General features: G+C 36.7%; 1 protein-coding gene across 4 annotated transcripts in view; it reads left to right on the forward strand.

Annotated features, from left to right (window-relative positions):
* DCLK2 (doublecortin like kinase 2) overlaps positions 1-24,432 on the forward strand; it is an 89,288-nt gene that overhangs the window by 45,536 nt on the left and 19,320 nt on the right. For all 4 annotated transcript variants that reach the window (XR_010614612.1, XM_065688476.1, XM_065688490.1 and 1 more), the window contains exons 3-8: positions 189-291; positions 2,705-2,806; positions 8,302-8,396; positions 17,427-17,499; positions 18,433-18,541; positions 22,459-22,516. Coding sequence is in view for 3 of the 4 variants with exons in the window: in XM_065688476.1 (XP_065544548.1) it covers positions 189-291; positions 2,705-2,806; positions 8,302-8,396; positions 17,427-17,499; positions 18,433-18,541; positions 22,459-22,516 (540 nt within the window). In the remaining variant the exon portion in view is untranslated. The remainder of the gene's footprint in view (positions 1-188; positions 292-2,704; positions 2,807-8,301; positions 8,397-17,426; positions 17,500-18,432; positions 18,542-22,458; positions 22,517-24,432) is intronic.

Below are 24,432 nucleotides of genomic sequence, written 5' to 3' on the forward strand. Positions count from 1 at the left end.
TGAGGTTTTCTGTACTATTAGAAGAGACTGAGTACTTGAGAACTGGAGTGTTTCTGTAATAAAAAGAACATTATGGTATCACTGTGAAAAGGAAAACACAAACTTGTTAACTGCCGCTGACTAACTGAATATTTAGTATTCAAAAGTACTGCATTTGTTTATTTTGATTTGTATATTTTGTTGTCAAGGTGACATGCTTGCAGGACTTCTTTGGAGATGATGATGTCTTCATTGCATGTGGGCCTGAGAAATACCGGTATGCTCAGGATGACTTCGTGTTGGATCACAGCGGTAAGACTGTACATCCTAAACCCTCTGAAATAGTCAATTTAATTGAGAACTCTTCTTAACCTTGTTCAATCCTCAAGAGCTGTGTGATCTAGGAAAATATACAAGGAATATATTTTCCTATGGATTAGAAAGTTTTTTCAAGCTGTCATCTGAATTCTGTAAGTCTGTTAAAATGCACTAACAATTCTGATTTATTTTCCTGGAAAACAGGCCTTGTCTCCTAAATTACATGGAAAACAGCACTGAATTTTGAAAGGTTCAGTCATGGATCTAAAATCTGCTATAAACATTCACTTTTGACATCTGTAACCATGAGATGATTCCCATATTGCTGTCTTCATAAGATTTTTGAAAAATCACATATATAACCACACTCATTTCAGGTCCTGCTGGACGATTCACGCATTCCAGTCTTTCCTGCTATAGAGCAAGTGTTGAACCTGTTTATATTGTGAGATTATAGGGGGTGTTGGGTGGGGAAGGAGGTGAGACAAAGTGGGACTTTGTGCCTATGCTGTCTGCTGTTGATAGATCATGAATTTAACTTGTTTATAAAAATTGTTTTTCTGTTAGAGAGAAACTTAATGAAGTTCAAGGAAAAAACCTTTCCTCTACTAGGGAGTTTTAGAATTGGCTTGGAATATCAAATAATATATGTGCTGTTTTTTTTTTTTCCTTCGTGTTCATAGAATCATAAAATAGTTTGGGTTGGAAGGGACCTTTAATGGTACAAGCCCCCCTGCAATAAGCTGGGACAACTTCAACTTGATCAGGTTACTCAGAACCCAGTCCAGTCTTGCCTTGAGGATTTCTTAGGATGGGGCATCTAATACTTCTCTGGGCAACCTGTTCCAGCGCTTCACCCTTATAATAAAAAAACTCTTATATATAGTCTGAATCTACTCCTTTTTTAGTTTAAAACTATTGACCCTTGTCCTGCTGCTACAGGACCTACTAGACGTGTATTTTCTGTCTATCTTTGTTCTTTGTATAATCACTCTGATTTTCTTTTAAGAAAAAAATTAATCTGTGGTAAAGAAATCTTGACCTGGCAAGAATCAGATTATTTGAAGAGAGCTTCAGGTTGTGAATAAGAGGGTTGTTTGTTTTTTGTGGGGTTTTTTTTGCCTTTCTCTCAGTTAACTGAAGGCAAAAGCACTTACTGCTTTTCTAATTTTTACAAATGCTGTAATTGCATTATAAAATCTTTAGTTACATCATGAAGTGTTGATATATATCTAACCACTGGTCCATACATTTTGATGGATGAAGGATTTAGCCAGCTCTCATTCTGTTATTGCCAGTATACTACTTTTCCAGAACTGCCTGATTGTTCAGCTAATGTGGAGGTGACAAGAATGGTACTTTTTTAGCGTAATTTTAGACTAGACCTTCCTATGAAGGAATGGAAGAGCATGGCTGCATTAACTCACACTGCAGATGCCAGTCTGGGAAAATCATAATTTTCTCTGCCGATTTTATGGCCATAAGTTTGCTTTCCCCATTACACCATGCAGAGACTAATTGGTGTCATGTCGTTTCCTATCTGAGAACCCAGTGATGGAGGGTTTTTCCTTCCTTCTTCTCTTCAAGCTTAAGTGGCCTCTGCTTCCTCTAATAAGTCTGGAGGTCTTAATGGGGGAAAAGCAGGTTAGGTACAGAGTGGAACATGACTGGCAGGGCATGCATCTCTACTAACTGCTTTTGGTGGTGATGTGGCATTATAATGATGGCATTGACATCGTAGTGATGAATAACGGGGACAAACTTAGAAGGGAAATTTATATGATTCCATTGGGAGTGATTTGCAGTGGATGCTAACTGTAGGAATTAAAATGTTTCCAAAATGTCAATGAATGTATGCCTATTGATTCCTTTCCCCTTTAGGTTGTCCTTTATTTAGTGATATATAGCTGATGGTAAATGATAGTAATCTGTTGTCTCAGCCTTTTGGAAGCAATAGACATTTTTCACCCCTTTAAAAATTGGTCACAATATCAGTTTCTTGCAAAAAAATAAAGCAAATGGAGTTTTCTGTGCAGTTTCCCTATAGGAAGCTGCTGTTATCAGCATGTAGGATTTACTGAATTACCAGAACTTTGTCATCAGCTGACTTCTTTGCTCTTTCAGCAGTGTGTAGGTACAAACTTGAATTACAGTAATAATCCAGCTTCAAGACATGAAGAAATACTACATGCAGAAGTTGTATTACATACAGTGTTTGGGTAGCTCAAATCTGTATAGCATGTAAGTTACAGTTCTGACAGGCACTTACAAATTTGTTTCATTCAGTTGGGCAAGCATGTTTAGAAATTCCTGATGTTCATTTTCTGGATAATAAACAGCAATGGTAGTGTTTGGAGGAAGTCTGTACATTGAAATGTTGTCAAATATCTATCTGCTTGCTTTGCAGAATGCCGTGTTATGAAGTCCTCTTATTCCCGGTCATCTGGGATGAGACATACTGGGTCCAAAAGTCCAGGACCTTCACGTCGAAGCAAATCACCTGCCTCAGGTACTACTTCTAGGAAAGAGCTAATGTCTAAAACACATGAAAGTTAGAAATTATTTAATGGGGTGAATAAACAGTTGGCTCTGTTTGAAATACAAGTGCCATGGTTTGTTTCCTGAAGAGAAAAAATTTGTTGGTTTTTTTTCTTCTTTTTCCCTATTTTTTCTTCTTCAGTCTTTCTCACAGAATTAATACTAATTTATAATAAAATCTGCATTTATTTTTGAATCCTGAGAAGAAATGTGGTTTCTATTTTTTAATTAACAGACACAAAAGGTTTCAGTTTATGAACACTGGAATAATTTGTGCTAATTGTACACTTGGGATGTGTTTTCAGCATGGCATTTGATTTTCTCGAAGTCTATTAATTAAAAGGATGGTTATGTTGTTAAATTCATGTTCACTGAACTAGGGTATACACTTAAGTGTTTTGAATTTGGACAGTTTCTCCTATACAAGCCAAATACTGTCAGAAATAAAGAAGTTTGCTGTTTCAAGTAACTTGAGGAGATGTTCTGGAATGTTATTGCCCATTAACAGAGAATCTGGTTTTTTTTTTTTTCTGTTCTTGTGCTTCCTGTAATTGCAAAGAAAGGTTCGCATTGTGTTTTGGAACATATGGTGTTCAGCCAAACTTCTGGCAAATCACTGAGTCTTTTACACAAATTGATAGAAGGGAAAATTTCTTGAGGGAAAATAAAACTTGATTTTTTTTTTTTTCCTCAGACCTGGAGAAGTAGCTCTGAAATCAAACCATTGAATATGCAAATATATGTGCTCTGTTTTGAACATAACTATACATAATTACTGATAATACAAACTCCTGTGTGTGTATTCAAAACTGCAACATCTTCCATATTCTCATTTCAGTGTTAATATATGTTTTGCCTAATTATGCTGTATAATGTAATTGTATCTTTTTGAGTTCTTTCAAAGTGGAAAATTAATCATTTGTTCATAAAAAGTCAAATATTTAACTGAAAAACCTCCAAGAAGGATTGTGGTAACAACAAAGAAATGTGTAGCATGAAGGGCAAGGTTCACAACTGATCTATATTTCATGCAATCCTGTTGACCATAGTGAGATTTTATGGGATATCTGTCAACAGTGAATTTTACTTAAAGTATTTAGAAATCAGTGCTGTCATTCCCTTACTTGTTTCTACTTGGACACATCTTTGGTCAGGTTAATTTGAAAACAATTATCCAAACTGTCTAGTATCTATCGTTCTATTTACTTGCCATTTTTTCTCGTGTAGTCTTTACTTACCTTTATTTACCTTTCTTCCTTTCATGCATGTTCACAGCTGTTTAATAACTTCTTTCCTTAATGTCTTTTTCCTCTGTGTCAAATATATGAGTACAGTAAAGAAGGGTGGCCACTACTCCAGTGCTCATTCTTCAGCAAAATCCCCAGGTGAGCCATTATTATTATGGCTGTATATCATTAGAGTGTCTCCTCCCTCTCCATTTACCTGTATTCTTTTCACTTATATTTGTGAATATTTTCAAGCTTGAAACACACTTCTGCTTTCGCTGAGCCATAGTGGGTGTAAGTTTCTTGTGGAAGTAAATTGCTTGAGTGAAATAATACGTGATGCGTCATAATGGCTGCACATCTGCTAATGGTGTCAAAATTAAATTTGCAAAGGTACAATTCAACTACAAGTAGAAGAGCATTTTGAGGAGTATTACGTTGTATGTGTATTCTAAAATATAACAGGAAATTTCAAGCAGTGCAGAAAGGCAAGGATAAGAGCTGCTGAAAAAGGTGTGAAAACGCGTCATAGTGGTTTCCTTTTATTTCCAGTTTCTCGCCTTTCTTTTTTTCTTGTGTTATTTCAGCCTTAAGTTCTAGACAGCTAGAAACCTTTTTGAAACTTTACTGAAAGTTTCTCTATAACAAGAAACATGTATTTTGATTAGCAAGTAAGTTGAGACTTTGGACCATACTAGAAATTATCAATTTAAAAGGTGTTCCTAGGTTTTTCAGTTTTCAATATTCTGGTATGCTAAAGAATGGTAGCCTAATATGTACTACTTAAAAGAATGACAGATAAGACTTTTTTTTCTGTGTATTCAGGCTGCTCTACATGTTAAAAGAAACCTCAAAAGAAATTATACTTAGAAAATAGATAAAAAGGTAAGATTAGTATATACACGAAAAAATCAGCAAATGAATAGCAGCAGTAAAGTTTGTGCCAAAAGTGAATACAGATTGCTTGTGTGGGTTTTGAGGAAAGAAAAAAGAAAAAGAAAAAAAAAAAGTACAGCTATCTGAAATAGCAGTGCTGTGGTTTAACCCCAGCTGGTAACTAAGCACTACACAGCTGCTTCTTCACTCTTCCCCCTGCAGCAGGATGGGGGAAGAGAACTGGAAGGGTAGAAGTGAGAACACTCATGAGTTAAGATAAGAACAGTTTCATAATTGAAATAAAGTAATGATAATGAAATAATCAGTAAAGTAATGAAAAAATCAGTAAAGTAATAAAATAATGGTGATAAATTGAAATTAAACAGAAAATAACAAAGAGAAGTGAAACCCAAGAAAGTCAAGTGATGCAAATGAAAACAATTGCTCCCCACTGACTGACTGATGCCCAGTCAGCCCCCGAGCAACGGCCTCCCTGCCAACCATCCCACTTGTTTTATTGCTGGGCACAATGTCATATGGTATGGAACATCCCTTTGGTCTCTTGGGATATCTGTCCCAGCTTGTGTCCTTGCCAACTTTTTGTGGACGTCCAGCCTACTCGCTTGTGGGGCAGTGTGAGGAGTAGAAAAGGCCTTCACTCTGTGTAAGCATTGTTCTGCAATAACTAAAACATCCCTGAATTATCAACACTGTTTCCAGCACACGCCCAAAGCATAGCCCTATACTAGCTACTAAGAAGAAAATTGACTCTATCCCAGCCAAAACCAGCACAAGCAGTTGGCTGATTCTCTATAGATGCAAATTTTTTACATCTACACAAGGACCATTCCATCTTTTACTATTCTAGTTGTGTACAACTCACGTGAAGTGGATCTCAGAAGACACTGGCAAAGTTGTAGCTACATTTAAATAGGATCTTCAGCAGAACATACCATGTGTTGTGGAATCATAGAAGGACAAAAGTTGGAAGGACCCCTGGACTTCATCTAGTCAAAGCCCTGGCTCAGAACAACACCCTTGTCCACCAAGCATATCTAAGATACTAGAAAAGACCTAGAGTACTGCCAGTGTAGGCTGGGGTGTTCTTCCTTAGGCAGTTATGAAAGAGAAAAAGATTATGTTAATCATCCAATTTCACAGGTACATTTTAGCAGTTCTGTCAATGCTTAAAAGGATGGTAGTGACTTAGCGACAGATAAGGATGTCTTACAGCATAGGCCTCAATGGTCAGATTCAGGAAATAATGACCTTTTTGTGAGCTATATAAAAAGAACGCATGAAACATTTTTTTCCTCCTGTACTCGTTGGTTCTTTGAAGCAGATTCTTCTGCTGAAGTATCTAATTTTTGCACATGAACTTTACATCCCAGTATTTCTCCTAATGGCTAGAGCAAATTGTGTATGCAGGAAGCAGAAAACAGTAATCTAGCATTCACTAGCCCTTTTCATAATCATGCTTGCAAATTCTTTATGAAACAAAGATTCATTGATATGCCAGGTTTCAAGAATGTGGTCTAAAACCAGATAATGAAAAGCAAACTGCAGGAGGCACACATATTCCTATATAATTTTAGCTTCTACAAAAAACAAATAATTTGCCCATCATTCTTGCTGGCAACCTTTTTCAAAATCAAGACAAAAAATCTCAAACGTACTGAATACTTTTGGTAGAAAAGACTAAACTCTTAGTCCTGTAACAGATTTGGGAATATAAATACAAGTTACCAGATTTCAAGATAGACTTATTCTGTAGCTAACTGCTGATTAATTGTATCTTAACATCACACATCAGAGAGAAATTTTTGTGAAAAACAGGAGTTTGTGGAAGTTGCAGTGCGTTCAGCCTGGCCTGCTGACAGATGGACTGCCCAGGTTGTAAAAACAGTGCTTGGAAGGCATCTTCAGAACTCAAATAATGTTTGGGTACTAGGTTGGTTAATAGACACTTGTAGAATAAATCCAATAGCGCCAGTTAAGTGATGCATAATCCATGACAGACCTCTGAATATGTAAAGGATATGTGCAGGTGTAACTGTTACTTTGGAGCTAACTTTCTATTTGTTGGGGTTGCATTTTTGTTTCCGAAAAGATAATTCTTCACCGTGAATCAGCTATGAAACCCTTGTAGTTCTAGAATTTCTGCCTAGTATTTTCATCTCCCAAGGAAAAATGAGGTTCTCATAGAGAAGAAATAGTGTTGCACCATATTTGTGTATGATGAGCAGTGTGCTATTCTGTCTGCATAATGAAATTCATCAGTCTGGTTTAGTCAGGAAAATGCAAGGACTGACTTAAGTTATATTAAAGTCAGATGCTGTGTCAGGCCTGTCTGGAAAACTGGACTTAAAATGAAGGAACACTTGAAGTCAAGAAGGAGGGTATTGTGTGTTTCCACAGACACTTGAACTTATGTGAAATTCTGAAATAGCCTACTAGCATTTAACTTCTTTGTGTTTTTTTCCTAAATCAGTATTTTTCTGAACCACTACATTAAGTTATCATCCAAATAGAATCATAGAATCATAGAATAGTTAGGGTTGGAAAGGACCTCAAGATCATCTAGTTCCAACCCCCCTGCCATGGACAGGGACACCTCTCACTAAACCATCCCACCTAAGGCTTCATCCAACCTGGCCTTGAACATTGCCAGGGATGGAGCACTCACAACCTCCCTGGGCAACCCATTCCAGTCCCTCACCACCCTAACAGGAAAGAATTTCCTCCTTATATCCAATCTAAACTTCCCCTGTTTAAGTTTTAACCCGTTACGCCTTGTCTTGTCACTACAGTCCCTGACGAAGAGTACCTCCCCAGCATCCCTATAGGCCCCCTTCAGGTTCAGTAATTGCTTGTACTTCGTGTTTGGTTGGTTAGTTGGGTTTTTTTTTCTTAAAAAAATCCAAACAAAACAACTTGTATTCTTGAAACTTTCTACCTAGACAGGACTGTTGATCCAAAAAGGAGACACTTTCTCTCTCCATATTTTATTGTGCGACATCACAATAAATGACATAATTCTAAAAGACTCTGGCTATTTTTTGCCCAAAGCTCTTGCACTGGCAAAGAACAGAATAATCCTTCTTAATCTCTAGAATGACTATGCAAAATCTGTGTGTCTTCTTTGATCCCATATCCAGCCTCATGAGTTTTGGGGATGCAGTTGTGTGGCATGCAAGAATGCAAGACACAGTTTCTTCATAATGCTGAGGAATCTGTTTTGCTCTTTGTATGCAGACTTGAAGGATAACTTGTTAGAGAGGTATGTTGTGTTTAAAAGCAAGTTACAGTTTTTTACTTCTGTTTACCTTTTCTTCCATTTGTTTGCTTTTAATGTTTTGGCCAGTTAATGGAACTCCAAGCAGTCAGTTATCCACCCCAAAATCTACAAAGTCCTCCAGTTCTTCACCGACAAGCCCAGGCAGCTTTCGTGGACTCAAGGTAAGTGCAAGAATAATCAAAGCCCCCAAATCCCTTTATTCATCCACATATTAAATGAATGAATGATGTGTTAAAATGATGCTGAATAAATTACAAAAAATAAAAATGGGAAAATAAAAGAGTTGCAATTCTCTAGGGTAGCCTTGCTAGTACGACTTTTGAGTTGAAATGCTGAGGAGATCTGAAGTAAGATTTTTGTGTTTTGTCTTTGGTTGGCAGCTTAGGAAAAGTGGAGGTTAATGGTGATTTGAATATGCCAATTTGCCCTCTCAATTTTCCATTGTTTCGTAGATTGCAGATACCCATCAAGTAATTTATACTCCCTCAGCCTATATAAATGTAGTATACATACATACAGTCTTGTAACATTGTCCAAGATTTCATCTGAAGCACTGTTTTTCATCCATGGCACACAGTTTCACTGCCTAATGCAGTCTCCTGCCTGAAAGCATACGAGGAGTTCCCTTGGGAGCAGCCTAATGGCTGGCAGATTTTTCCCTGTGTTGCACCAAGAGAATTGTCTTTCTTTCCCACTGAAAAATTGGTAGCATTTACAGTTCTTACAGGCTGCTCTGTGCCTTTGGCTCCATAAAATAAAAGAAACAGTCTGGAGCACTGTTGAGCATCTTACTGACTCATTTGTGCAGCTGTCCATTCAAGGAGAATTTTCTTAGGAAATCATCAATTGCAGCCTTTCTGCAAATGCACAGGATGGTTTGCAGTGATTATTCTGGTCAAGTAATAGCTCCCATTGGTGAACACAACAGTTGTGAAGAGTCTGCATAATTCTGTGGAAAACTGTTTTCTCAATTAAGAGACTGGCTATAGGACGTGATTTGAATAGTATTTAGCTTTGGGTTTTGACATGCTAATTGTTACCAAGTCTTTGTCTGTTTTGCAAGCAGTATGGCATTGGTTTCTGCCAGGCTTCTGTGATAATTCTGAGGAAATATATTGATTTATTTGTTTAATTCTAATGTATTTTTATTTGTTTGGTTCATTGAGACAATTTAGTGTTGATCTCCGCATTTATGTTGTTAAGTTGTACCATCCCATAACTTCTGTTTGTCCAAAGCAAATTAGATTATCCTTTCCCCTCTAAAGCGTTTTCAAGAGCAATAATAGTTCTGACAATGAAATTTGGAACTGCGTCTTAAAATTTGTCTGGACAGCTTTTGTATAGAACTTGCAGTAGAGGACACCCAAGTCATTGGACTTCAGCTTCTCATCTGGTCTGCACTATAATTAGCAAATACTTTTTCATCTTTAATGAAATTGAAAGTTTAGAAGCTAGATAATTTGGGTGTGTGGTGGTTTGATTGGTTTTGGGTTGGTTGGTTGGTTTTGTTTTGCTTTGTTTCCACCCCCCCACCCCCCCTTTCTGTTCAGTCTGCTTTAGGCAATTAAAGCTCCATGAAGATAGAGATAATTCTAATAGTAACAAGTAATTTTCAGTCAAGTGGACATGTCCTCTTTCCCTTTCAATGTCAATTTCACTGAAGTAGGCTGTTGTACTTCTTCATTTTGGAATTTAATTGATGCTGCATACTAACAAGTTTTTGTGTAAATCATTCATCTCTATATGACCAAAGACAGAAAAATCAAATCGATCATCTCACACCTGATGTGTTACTGTAGTGAGTACCTCTTGTTTTATCCTCTTAGGATGCATCTGTTCAGTAGGATGATCCCAGCTGTGCTCCTGAGACTAAAGATAAAGTTATATAGTGACTCTCAGGATAAATTCCAAAAGGATGAAGTGCACTGCACAGTAACCCTTGTTTGTTGTCTATGTTCTAGTAGTAATAACTATTTTCATGAAGTATCAACATAAGATTATTAACAGGGAGTCATGGTTTTATGCAAAACCACATTCTTTTAAGAAACCTGTTATTACTTCTGTAAGAATGATCTTGGTCAGTCTGATGAGTAAACGAGAGGGAAAGCAGGGACCAATTTTACTATTTTGAGATTACTGCTTTTCTCTATTGTTAAATAATTCTTCGTCACTAAGACTACATTGTGGCATAGTCTTCCTGCACCTACGTAAAGAAGGTGCCATGACTACAGCTGAATGAAAATGTAGATGTAAATACCATGTCAGACAGTGAAAGAATAAGGTATATTTTTGAGTTTTTTGGCTCTGAAAATGAAATATATTGGCAGATTTATTATGTAGAAATCATATGTGTTTATTTTTGTAGAGCACAAAACAGCAACACTTAATAATGATTTTATATGAGCTTGGGCCAGCAGGTAAAGCGAACAAATTGGGGTTGATGTTTTATTTCCTGTAAAAAAGAGGGAGCAGCTACATGTGAACTGTACTTTAAAAACTGTATTGTTTGTAAAGCCAGAACAAAATTAAACATTCGACTATAGATTAGAACTGGTCTAAGCTTTTTGAAATTTGATAATCAGTGTAGAGCTTAAGTGATAATGCTAGTCATCAAGGAAGTAAACTTGCAAAAGGCACTGATTACAACAGCAATTTTGTCTTGCACCATATTCTCTGAATGCCACTTTTCCTTCAAAGTGAAGTATTTCCAGTCCCCAAGGATTATTTCTGCTTTACAGCACTTCATAAGCAGAAGCTGTGCACTCTGGCACAGAAAACTCCTTGCAGGAAACACTCCTTGTGAACAGCTTGTCTTTAAAGAGAAGGGCTTTCCTTATGTCATTTTTAGTTTTTCCAGCCAGAGTGCCTTTGTGCTATTTATTGTTCAGTACATACAGGAAGCCAGTTTGCTGTCCAACATCCCAGTCTTGCAGAAGTGTTTTAAAAAGAATTGAAATGAGGAATTTATGCTATGGCTTAATAAATAGTAAATGCTACAGAATTTTCCCACAACCCAAACTAAATGACTTTATTCCAGGAAGTGACAAAAAGGGATAGCAGGCAGCCAGTTGCATGCTGCTATGTATACTTATCCAAGTTGTTTATTTTTAACATCACAATATTGGTCTGTAACTAAGCATTTCACTTTGCAGATGGTAAATATTTAAATATAAAGGTTAACAAGTATGGCGTGAAGTAAATGACTACCCTGTACGATATTATTTTTTTAACAAATGTGTTGACTTTCATATTTTTCTATTAACTTTTCCATGGAGATTGAAACTAGTGCGTACATTAAGAAATAGTGGTAATAGTGCCTTAACACAGGACAACTGAGAGTGACAACTGAAAGGTTTAACCTTTTTTTTGTTTGTTTTAAGTGTGCATTTACAGATACCCACATATCCAGTGCTGTTAGGAGTACTTTGTCTGTTAGCTCCTCCAGTGCATCTGTGTTGTGGTTTAAGCCCAGCCGTAACTCAGAACCATGCAGCCCTCGCTCACTCCCCCCTCTTTCCTCCCCCCCAGCTCCTGGAGGAATGGGGGGGAGAATCGAAAGAATGTAAATCCCACAGGTTGAGATAAGAACAGCCCAGTAACTAAGGTATAACACAAAACCACTGCTGCTACCACCAATTATAATAATGATAAGGGAAATAACAAGGGAAGAGAATGCAAACACTCACCACCCACCGACCGATACCCAGCCTGACCCAAAAAGCGATCTAGCCCTTCTGGGTAACTGCCCCCAGTTTATATACTGGGCATGACATGCTGTGGTATGGAATACCTCTTTGGCTAGTTTGGGTCAGGTGTCCTGTCTCTGCTTCCTCCTGGCTTCCCTTCCTCCCTGGCGGAACATGAGACTCACAAAGTCCTTGATCAGAGTAAACATTACTGAGCAGCAACTAAAAACTTCGGTGTTACCAGCGCTGTTCCCAGGCTGAAAGTCAAAAACGTAGCACTGCACCAGCTACTGAGAAGGAGAAAAATGACTGCTACTGCTGAACCCAGGACAATCTGTTATTATGCGCACTTTGTAGCATAAAAATAATCCAGAGACTAGATTAAATAAGAAATTTTGGAAAGTGGATTTCATAAGTTCTTTATGAATATTTGGTTGTGTTTTATTCTCCCCTCTTGAAATTAAGTACTAGAAAGTACTGTCATGTCATAGCTTTAAAAAGAAAATAAAATTGTACAAATAAAGAAGCTTTAGAGTTCAGGCCTTTCTTAGAATCCCAATTATGCTAAATAGAGTTGAATTTGTGTATTCCTTTTTCAAGTGACTGACCAAATGACCAAAGTGAAAGGGCATTAAAACCTAATCCAACAAATAACTACCTGCTTAACTTTAAGCTATTGTGTAGCCCCTTTTATTTCTGTGAGGATCTTAATGTACTTAGTTAAACATGTGCTTAAGTGATTTGAAGGATTACTGCCTATCTTCATCAAGGTTTTAATCTCTTCAATTCTGTACACATATGTTTTGTTAGCAGTTACATGTTAAAAGTATTTACATGCAATTATGTAACCTAATGACACAGGTGCAATAGCAGTTCTTAGAGGAATTCATTAACTTGCTGCCTTTGTTGTTGGCTAATTTGTGCTGGGGAAAGTTTCTTTGAGAACTGAGTTTTTCTGCTGGCATGAGAGTTCACGTTCTCTTCTTCAAGTGAAAAATTACCACAGCAATGCCAGATCAGAACTCAAGGAATAGTTAACAATGTTACACACTTTCTCTAAGTTTGGCTAGATGCACTTCGAGGGTATTATGGGATCAAAACAGTAATGTTAGTGTTTGTGTAGGGGTCCCATATTTATGTCCAGGCACAAGGGTGTGTGTGTACATACATATGCGTACCTGTGTACCTTACAGTTCAGAGTCTCTTCAAAGTATTAAGAATGTGCTGGAGAACAAGGGCAGAACGTTTAGTGCAACTTAGACATACTATGAAGATATTGAGCAACCATAAGAGGTCTGACTGAAGTCAAAGAAACATTTACACATACGTATACAGTACGGTGTACAAAGGACCTTTTTACGCCTAGCAACCTAATGACAATAGTTCTTAATTTCTACCCAGACAGGCAAGAAGGACAGATACAGAAAACCTTTAGATGCGTGCTCTAGAAAGCACAAAGCTGCCAAGTTAGGTATTTTCTTCAATATGACAAAAATGCTCCAAATATTTTTACAAACATGTGCAATGAATCTAATCCTGAGTGCAAAAAGGTTTGTCAGCTAAGGTAGGATTCCACTTGAGGAGAATGTGGGTTTATATCTGTGGATCTTTCCTCACACTCTCATGAGACAAAACATAAATTCCTACCAGATGTGAAGTTATCTGGGATTACTTTCTTATGCCCCTGCACATTTTTATTTTAAATACAAGCAATATGATTGCAATTTTTTGGCTATATGATAGCATTTTGACTCAAAAGATTTATTAAAAATCTTTGCTACTGTACCAGTAGATGTAGCATGATAAAAATGACTGTCAAACCACTGCTTTTTCATTCCCAAATTACTGAATTTGTCCTGATCCAGATTTTAAGGGAATCCTTGGCCAGTCCTTCTCTCCTACGTATACATCACTTTACAGTTGCGTACCCATTTCATTTTGTGCTCTTGGACTCTGTTTGAAGGTTTTGATGATTTGAAGGCTTGTTTTGGTTGGGTTTTGTGTTTGTTTTTTGTTTGGTGGGTTTGTTTTTTTTTGTTTTCGATTTCTTATCGTTAACTTAAAAGTAAAAAACCTGATGCAACATCTGTCAGGATACAGCAATTTGGCACATTATACACTGGAAAGTTCAGGTAGTTGTTTGTTTATTTGTTTTTAATAAAATCCTACAGTGCAATGTATAAAATAGAGCTTTTTATGAGTTGGATATTAGTAAGGGTGAAAGGAAGAAAGCTGAATACCTGTTCATTAGTTATAATGTTGAGGTTTAATAAATGTGTTAGGTACTAAATTAGGTGTGTTAAGCTTATGGATATGGCAGATCTAATGTGAGTGTTTCTCACAAAACCACTCATGTTGGTAAATCTTTTGACATAAGTCACAGTCAGTCTGTATAATATAAAATATACAGAAATGTGTTTAGATGATTTTCTGAACCTGGAAAAATGGTTATTCCACAAAAAATACTTCAGCATGTGAAGAAAATGACAGTTGGGCAGGTTCTTTTCAGATCAGTACCTGTTGTAACTATTTACATCTTTAATGCGTATAATGATATAAATCATTTTTGAGAACTGTGTGTTCACCAAGATATTCTCAGTATCTCTAATAACTATGTTGTATTGTGCATCTGGCTCTGGATGTGCTGTTGAAACACAAATAACCTGCGGGAAGACAACACGAGAGAAGTAGAAGCAGTGATTATTATATTCTGTATTGCATAATGACTAAATGCAACAGGAGTTACTGTTGGTGTGAGATGTTCTTGGCCAGTAGCATCCACATTCTGAGGTGATTGCTTTTTTTTTTCAAAGCACTGGATTGCCACTGGTGCTCTAAATTAGTGGGAGCTATTAAAAACAGAGAGTCAAATTCTGCCTCAGGTCTGAGTTTTGTAGGACTTGAATGTATATGTGAGAAGGTGGATTTAAGACCTGTGCACTCTGCATTTATCATGTGTAAAGGGACCAGTATTGGAAAAGAGCAGTAGTGACATGTGGACTAGAATACAGGAGGAGAATTGCTGCAAAATCTGTATGCATTGTGATTATAGATGCTGTCCATATTCACTAGTGTAGTATCAAAGCAACAAGCATCCTTTCTTGTTCTTGATACTACAGGAATTGCTTGTGAACCAGCCAAAGCTACTTGCACATCCAAAATCTTTACTTTAGCTTCAAAATATCTGCAGCTGTTGGGATACCAACAGTACAAGATATTACAAATATTACATGTCACTGGGTAGTTCAATGATTAGAAAATTGCTTTAATAATAAAAATCACTTTATTCTGTGTCGCTTGCTATCAATTCCTATGTCCTTCCTACCTTTTCTGGCTAGGCAGCACCTCACAGACATCTTCAGTTTATTTCTGCTGTGCTTTGACACAGCAGGTAAAGACTAGACTGATTTCCTGGTAAAGGACTGAGGCACAGACCTACAGCAGCTAAATTACAGGCAGTCTGTTTCAGAGTTTGGCCTCATGTCTAGAGCCATGAGGCATATTAGTGTCAGAGTTACGGTTAAACCTGCCATTTTGGATTCTGATCTGGCACCTCAGCCACAACACCAGCATTAGATTTTTTTTTTTTCTGTTTAAATATTAATTTTAGCTTTTTTCCTGTTGCTGTTTGCATCCTTCTTGTAAATGCTGTAGTAAGAAGGAATGTGCCGAGTCATGTTCTGGCCTGATCAGAAGAGTAAAGGAAGTTGGGAATACGGGCTAGATATTTCCATGTATTGTCACTCACTGAATCTGCAAAATAGACTACTAATGTTTTTGGCTGGTGACTAATACTTCGCAGTGATCTGTTCTGTTACCTCCATTTTATGCTTGAAGAAAATGTGATTGACTCATGATTTTGCACAAATGTCATTTAACCCAAATGTCCTTGTTTCTGATCGCTTAATAAATAGGTAAGTCAGAAAGACAGCAGCACTAACATAACCACCTGGTTTTAAGCTATTAGCAAGGAGCAGAGTAGTAGGTGGCTGGTTGTTGTTTTATGCTACTTTTGTGCCAAATGCCAATAAACATCATTGTTTTAGGAGCTCTGCAAATTGAAGCTGTACAGCTTCTAGTTACTGTACCTATAACTGATTTGGCAGCTCAGCTGCCACTAGAAACTTAAGCATTCATTAGCATTTCATGAGCCTTTAGACAATATCCCTATCTGTCAGTTCAGTTCTTTCATTGACAATAGTGTTAATGATTTAAAATATTCAGCAGTGTAACCAGACAATGTCAGCTAAAATGGAAAACGCTGCATTTGCATTCCTGGTGTCATGCACAGCCAGTTCAACAGACACTGAGCTTAAGGCAGAGAAGCATTTTAATCCTTTATGTGGTGAGTGGTGAGAACTTCTGTAATAGCCCATGAAGAAAACAAGAAATGTTTATGTTTAATAGCCCATGAAGAAAACAAGACATGGAACTTCACAGAACAGTAAGAAATGTTAGGCAGAGGAGGGGGAATGATCTAAAATATATTTTAATTTCATAGAGTATCCTTAACTGTAATGTGGGAGATTGTGAAACAGTGGTGCATAGAACACATCCAGTACATTCTACTATATATGGTATTCATTCCTATGCCTCCACCCCTTTTTAAAAATGTATGTCCCTGGGCAGTATGACAGAATGACTTTAAGTAGAATTGTGAAGATTCAGATGGTGCACCAGTTAAGTTGTTAGTGCAGCAAAAATAGTTTTCTTCAGCTTTCATCCTTCAAAATAATTTAGATATTTTACATGGTATCAGTTACAAAACTGGATCTGTCTGGATGCATATCAGACATCTGAATTGAAATGCTTTTAGATGTCGTAAATCTTAACATCCATAATAATGTAAAATATAGACCAGTAGATTTCCAAGCAAATCTGACTATTGGAGATGTACGTAGCCATCTGTTCCAAAATTCTCTCCTTTAAATGAAATGTAGTAGAGTTGACCCAGCATTTCTACATTACCTTCCTAGCATGCTTCATTGGTAGTCTAAAGAGAGCATATATTGACAGAGTTCAGTGAGGGAAACCTCAGTCAGTGCCAGCTATGAAGAGACGTGTTGCGTTACAGCACAAGAGCATGTCGTCTGGAGATGGCTGTCTCTGGCTTACGTGGAAATGCACACAGAGTCTATTGTAATGATCTTGTGTAGAAGGAGGAGGGAATGTTGCCTCCACACACACTGGCTCTTTAGTGTTTAGATGGAACTTGGTGCAGCTCGAGGGAATTTTCTTTGCTGTTTACTGAAGTCTGTTCAACTATCTAAATAGGAATATTATGGGTGAATCTTAAATTGGTACAAGTGATAATGATGCATTATAATGATGAACTGTGAGAAAGGAAGTATAAAAATAAGGAGTAGAAATATAAACGGACTCTGTATAGGTGTTTTTAGGGTGTTTTGGTTTTGTTTCTTTTTTTAACTTTGCTGGATTTTTGTCTATCTCCTCCTTGTGATTACTTTACCATCAGAAATAATAAGTTCTTACATTCTCCCATAGATCCCTCCACATGGTGGATCATCTTCCAATGTGAATGGTGTACCTGAATCACTCCATTGCCAGAGTCCCGAAGGTAGGACAACAATAGTTGCTAACAACTGCAAAAATTTTGCTGTAGGTGACAGTTGGGTTAGCAGTTTTACATGGTTTCTGATGACTCCAGACCATGTTTTGTTCTGAGATGTTTGATAACTTCTTAACAACCTTATCTTGGAAAAATTGTGATCGCATTTTCTGTATCAAGGCAGTAAAGCTAGGAAATATTTTTTTTTCTTTTTATGTCAAGAGGTAGCATATTAGTGGACCCTGCTCTTCAACAGTCACTATTAGGAATTTGAGTGATTTTGAACATGACCTGCATAGTATCACACGAAATGTCTTTGTGGCTGGATTGTAAGTGGGGCCCTCCTCAAAACAGCACATTGTACTTCAGGTAGAACCACTAGCCCATAAACTGACCTGAGCTAAGCTTAAGCTTTCATTCCTTACCTCTTCAAAGCAATGTTATATTTTTTATTATTTTTAAATTTAGTTTTAGAGTCTTGTTTTGAATTTAAAAATACTGAAATAAGCCGCTGTCAAACTTATTTGCATTTTAGATGTTTCAGCAGCACCCAAGGGAACCTGAAGGAATTCAGCAGATAAAACTTTTGGGTTTTTTTCATGCATTGTAGAGGAGCCTTATTTCTATTTTTGCTTTGAGTATGCACAAAGAGCTCAGTAAATGTTGAGACTAAGGACTTCTAATGACATTTATTACATTTAGAATATGTCCACACAAAAGCATAGCAAGATTCGATTTGTGCATTAAAAGATCAAACAACTCTGATTAGTCTTGTCATGTTCTTTCTTATAGTTGAGATACAAACAAGGGAATGAGCTCTGAAGAAAACATCTTTAAGTTTTGTTTTGCATTTGTGACTGTTCTGTGTTTGTGGAACCCACTGGGGATATATTACACCCTGCTGACACTTCAGCTTGCATTGGTGACCTTTCTTTTTTGCAGGCTTGAATGGAAACAAGTGCTCAGGGTCATCTACCATTCTTGAGAAGTATAAAGTGGGGAAGGTAATTGGTGATGGCAATTTCGCTGTTGTAAAGGAGTGCGTAGAAAGGTGAGCAGGGAAACTGTTCAGTACTGCTGTTTATTTTACTGGATAAAGCCCATCCTATTTTCATAGAAGATGTGATGAGATGAAATCAAAGAGCAGTTGCAAAGTTATGCCTTTGATAATTTATAATATATATAATACAGATAATTTATAATATATATAACGTATCATATATAATATATGAGGAATAACTTTGATAAGCTATGCCTCTTACAGTTCAGGAGAGCTAGGCATAGCAAACCACACAGCTTCCTATGTATTATATTGTTCCAGCAAAGGGATACAAGAGCAACAGAGGAACACGGCTTTTTATTCCCAAAACTAAAGGGGTTATCTAATGGAGGCTCTTAAAGAAATCCCACAGGTCTTTAAGAAATCCCCTCACACCATAGACTGTTGTGGATGGCAGGAAATTGTATGTGGCATCTAAACAGTCTTTGAGATACCTCCTTTCTGCCTCAGCAATTCTGCTGCTGTAGTATCCCTACTGCCTGCTGTTTAAATGATTTTTTCACAGCTTTCAGTGTACTGTGGGCAAAGTATTCTTAAAGGCATGGAGTAGGTGGCTGCGCTACTGACTCCCTTGTGCTTGCTTCATCTTTGCGGTAGTGCTGTGAGACTGAAATAGTCTTGTGCCTGCTTTTTCATCAAGCAGACAGGAGTCCTTTACAGACCTGTGCTGTGTTACTGCACTTCCTCTGCAAGCTTTGTGTCACACTTTGCTGCTAGTGCAAACATAACAGATGAATTGACTGTCACTTTCTCAGTGTATTTTTTAGAATCACTTTCTGCTGTCTCCATCAGTCTGAGTGTTATGTCAGCTTCTTAAATATTATGAGGAATCTCCAACCTGTATGCAAATATTGGGCAAATTCAGCAAATATCTGTAAAAGCCATAAAAGTTAGAGACAGTTCCTATTATTTGATCCTCATCTGCTGGTTTTATTTAAATGAAAAGAAAGATAATTCTGAATGGAAACATCTCATTCCAGTCTTAGCAGAGATAAATACTTTTGTTGAGTCATCCAAATGGGCCAGAAGCATTGGGCTGAGGCTGATCTGGAGGCCTCTTCTGCTTAAGCATAAGTTTCTCTGGCCATTATTGCTTTTTCCTCAAGAGAACTGTTTCTTCATATTGTATCTGAATTATTTTTCTCTATTACTGAGGATAATATTGGCAGGTGGTATGTAACACAATGTCTAATACACCCTTCTGGTTTGTAGCAACACATGACAATTGCTATTTTTAATACTTTTTTGAAAAAGTGATATGCAAGCATGCAAAGCTTATAGAGTAATGAATAAAGACTGCAGTGGCAGCTCCTAGAGACACTAGTACAGTGCTGATAAAGAAAAAAAAATGGCTAAATATGATCTTGAAATGCTACAGTTACTGCTCAAAATAGCTCCTGTTGCATATGCACATTTAAGGTAATGCTTCTCATCAGCATTAACATCTAGACATGAAGGTCTTGATTTTTAATTTAATTTTTTTTTTTACATGTTATACCAACAAGCTCTGGTTCCTGACAAGCATTACCACAGTGAGCAGTGTAAATGTTCTCACTAGCATTGCTACCCTCATGCAATGCCATACCAACCTTTGGCTTACGTACTGCAATCCTGTTGCTATTCCTTTCTCATTGATTCTAGTTTAAACTCTCTCTCAATCAGCCCCACCATCTTACACCAGCAAAAGATGTATTTTCCCCTTTGAGTCAGGTAGATTGTCAGGCCCCAGCATACCTTGTCTTTTGAAGGGTCTTCCATAGTTTAAAACCCCAGTGTTTTGGCGCCGGCACCAAATAAATGATGCTTCACAGTGTTTTCCCATGTACCCTGAGACTGACCACAGATTCTTTCTTATCTGTAGAGTGAGCAATATTTATGAAAGATAACAGGCTAAAAGAATAAGATATTGTAATTCATTATTTTCAGGAATATTGACTGTGCTTTCTGAAAGTCACTTAAATTCTGCTGAAAGTAGGACAGTCTGCTAAGTCAATTGGGTTTCAAAACCTCATCTTGTGAACTAGAGAAACAACCTTCCAATTTTTTTATTTTTTTCTTAATTTTTTAAAAAAAAGCAATATTAAACTTCAAAATCTAGTTTAGTATGTATTTAGTGAAGCATTATTATGTGAATTTTATACAAAATAAATACACAACAGTCATTGCTAAGAATAATGATGACAGAGGAAATGCCAACTATAAATGCTTTTTTTTTCAGTTTTTATTTATTATACTTCATTTGTAGTACTGGTGTGCTTGGAAGCCTTAGTTGTGGAGCCAGCCTATTATATCATCTGTTCAACAAAAAGAATAAGATGGTCTAATTTGTAAAGGGTGGCTATATGTCTGTATATAAAGACACGAGCCAACAGATGGACACTGACAGCTAGACATAAGAATACCAGAAACCTGTCAGACAATACTGGTGTATGATGGGCAGTAGTATTAGCTCACAAATTTTGTGGATGTTATCCAGGTTTTTTTGTTAGATTCTATAGTAGAGGACATTTGCAAGAGGGATTTGAAATTGGTTGATGAATTGGCTTAAAAAATGTTAACCTTTTTTTCTACACAGCATAAGTACTGGAGGTTTATTAAGTGGGTTTTGCTGATCAGTTTTTTTCAGGCTTTGAGATAATGCACTTAATTTAGCATAATGCATAAATTGTGATTCTGAATTACACACTGTATTCTTATTAGGTTTTACATCAGGTCCATAACATGCGAGGATGGCATTTCACAGGTAGCGTTTCACAGATAGCATTTAGATAACATTTCTATCTAAAAACCAGATCAGGTTGTAACTATGACAACCTCACAGATACAGCTGCACTTTCGGAGCTGAGATTCTCTGCTGCATTTTTTCAATAATGGATAAGTCAAATGTGAGACATTAATTCACTTATTTTTTTTCTTTGTAAGTTACTAATTTTGAGTAGTGTATTTAATGCCAAAAGTATAGAGAAAAATAACCTGGGAGTTTAAAAACATGCCTGACATTTGCTTTTCCAACTGCCTCCAGTGTTTTTTACCATAGATGCTAGTGGTGTTGTGATGCACACTGAAGTCTAGTTACTGACACAACGCAAAACAGTAGCACCAGGGGTTTATGGCATTTTCTTGTTATTTTAAATTATCATTAATGTAAGTAGTCTTTTTTGTTGTTGTTTTGTTTTTAAAAAAATAATAATTTGTGGGGTTTTTTTCTCTCATTTTCTCCCCTTCTGGAGAAATGGGGAATATTTTTATTGCTTAGATTGATGAGAGGCAAACAAGAGCTCCTTTCTGTGACAGTATTTACCGAAAACATTAATCCTTTTTACTTTGTATATAACCACCCTCTTAAATGTCATGGGACTTTAGAGGACTGTTATAGAACTCCACAGAATACTTTAAAAATAAAGAATGAAATAGAAAAGATCAAAATAAGTGCCTTATAAATTTTGTGGGATTTTAGACTACTCTGTAATAAGCTATGGGATTTTAGCTCTTCTGAATCCTATTGAATTTTTATACTAGGGTATCAATCTTTCTTCTGCTCACTTTCACATAAATGTGTATGATTTCTTCTTTAAAGCCTACCAGTTGAACAAAGGTAAGCGGAAGGTTCAAGGCAAATTTTGCATGTTGCATTACAGAAGTGACAGAGAGTTGTGCCAGGTCACAGAAGAATGAATTGCAGCTGGAGCCTGGGATTTATACAAAAAGTGAGCTGGGCTATGGTAGTCAGGGAAACAGCAGGCACAGATGCTCCTGAGAAAACAAAAAAATCAGGTCCTTTCTGTGAATTCTCCATCAGCAACCTCCATGAATCAAGGCATTCTCTTATGATGATCTATATTCTTCCAGATAATGCCACAATTTGTTGATGAGTTTCTAATTAATGGTTCTCATATTTTTCTTGCAAGATCCACAGGAAAGGAGTTTGCACTGAAGATCATAGACAAGGCTAAATGCTGTGGAAAGGTAGAGTACAACAATTTGCATTTATAAGAAAAATAGCAGAAACAGCACTAGCAGCTGCTCATTAGTCATAAATGGTGGGGGTGTTTGTGTTTCTGACTGTTTTCAAGATGTCTGTTTAACAGAATGATAGAGTATCCAAGAAGTAAGTACTAAAAGTAGTGAGTGTTGTCTACTAGATAATAGAGTAAAAACCAAATTGATGTCTGTTTTGTGGGACTAACAAAGAAAATGCTAGTATATGTTCAGAACGCATTACATTTTGATCTTAAAATATTAGGGAGGAAATTTGCAGTTGTATGTGTGTTTATATAACACCCATCCCTCTCTGCCTCTTATTTCTATCTTTTTATGACTGTTCATACTCCTTTTATATGCAGAACATGGATTTGGAAAGGAGTTTGCACAACTGTTTCTTTCTGTTTGTGAAGTTCCACCATCTTATACAGCAAAGATCTCTTAAAAGAAGTTCCTTAAAGTTTCTTTTTAATTCATGCTCAAAACAAAAAAGTCCAAAACTGTTTGTCTAGCAGAACATCATGTTACATAATTGAAGTAAATATCTGGGTGTCAGACATCGCCTTTACCTTCCTCCAAAGTACACAGGTTATTAAAAAAGGAAGAAAAGACCTCAACCTACAGCCAAGAATTTAGACTAAATGTTGGAATCGATAACAAATGAAGTACTTCTATTTTCACTGCTTTGCAATACCTTAAAAACAAAGTACTTTTATAAATCAAATGGATTTATTTTTGTTTAGTGTTAGCTAGAACACTGAGGGCACAGTATTAATTAACAGTTAAATGCTGGATTAAAGTCTCTTTAAGAGTAGTGAATATGCCATTCAAAGATGACTGAGAATGTGGACTTTTTGATACAAATACTGTGTTTTTTTAATGATTGCACTGGAATGATTCTGGAGGTAACTTTGCATCTAGGCCAGGGTTTTAATTTAAAGGTACCCTTTTTGTCATTTATATAGCGCAATTCAGAGCTCCGAATATGGAATGTGACCTTGTAGGAAGAGTATGTATGACATTCTTTGTATGGTAACGAGCTGTATAATACTGTACACAAATGCACTACCTGCTGTGATGACTTGCTTTAAGTAGAGGTTCTCAAACAAATGTTTTATCTATGCAGACTTTAAATTTTGTATTAGGTGCCAGGAGATTAGTGTTCCTGTTTCCCCATCACTTTGTCTCATATTCTCTAGGTTTATTTGAGGGGGTATTTAGAAGGGAATCTTAAAAATGTATAACCACAAGAAAAAGTGGTAGAATTACTGTTTTGAGATTCAAATGTTGTCTTTTGGCAGTGTGTTTCACTGAAAAAGAAAACTTCTGGGTGATTTGTACAGCTTGCAACTTTAAATGTGTTTTATTACTTGTCTGAATCAGCTGCTTAGGTATCATAAATTGGGATGGCCCAGAGACAGACAGTCCATTTTATGCAACATAGTTGAGACAGATTTTCTATTTATCGTTCTCACTGCTTTAAAACAAGCAAATAAAAAATATCAACCCCATGGATGCATACTTGCCTGTTTTGAAAGGACCTGTGTCTGTAGCTACATACAGATCTATGTGCATGTGTAAGCACAAGACTGTTGTTAAGAAGATGTTGATACCTGCCTGGTAGGCGGCAGAACTGTCCTGGAAGAGCTCCAACAAAGAAAATAACTAAACTTTGCTACAGCTTATTCCTCCCTCACTCCGTTTCATGTGCCAACATAAGCCCTGTCTTAAAAACACCCATCTGGTCCATATATGCATGATTTGTATGTTGCTCACTGCTCTTCAGCAGTTCATCTTCAATGTTCTAAAAGTTGAATCCAATTGACGAATGTATTTTCCACAAGTGGCTTAAATGTTAATTATACAATAAACTCTCTGTAAATAAATTGTATTAATGTAGA

The sequence above is a fragment of the Lathamus discolor genome, chromosome 1 (genome assembly GCF_037157495.1).
Source record: "Lathamus discolor isolate bLatDis1 chromosome 1, bLatDis1.hap1, whole genome shotgun sequence".
Lineage (NCBI taxonomy): Eukaryota > Metazoa > Chordata > Aves > Psittaciformes > Psittacidae > Lathamus > Lathamus discolor.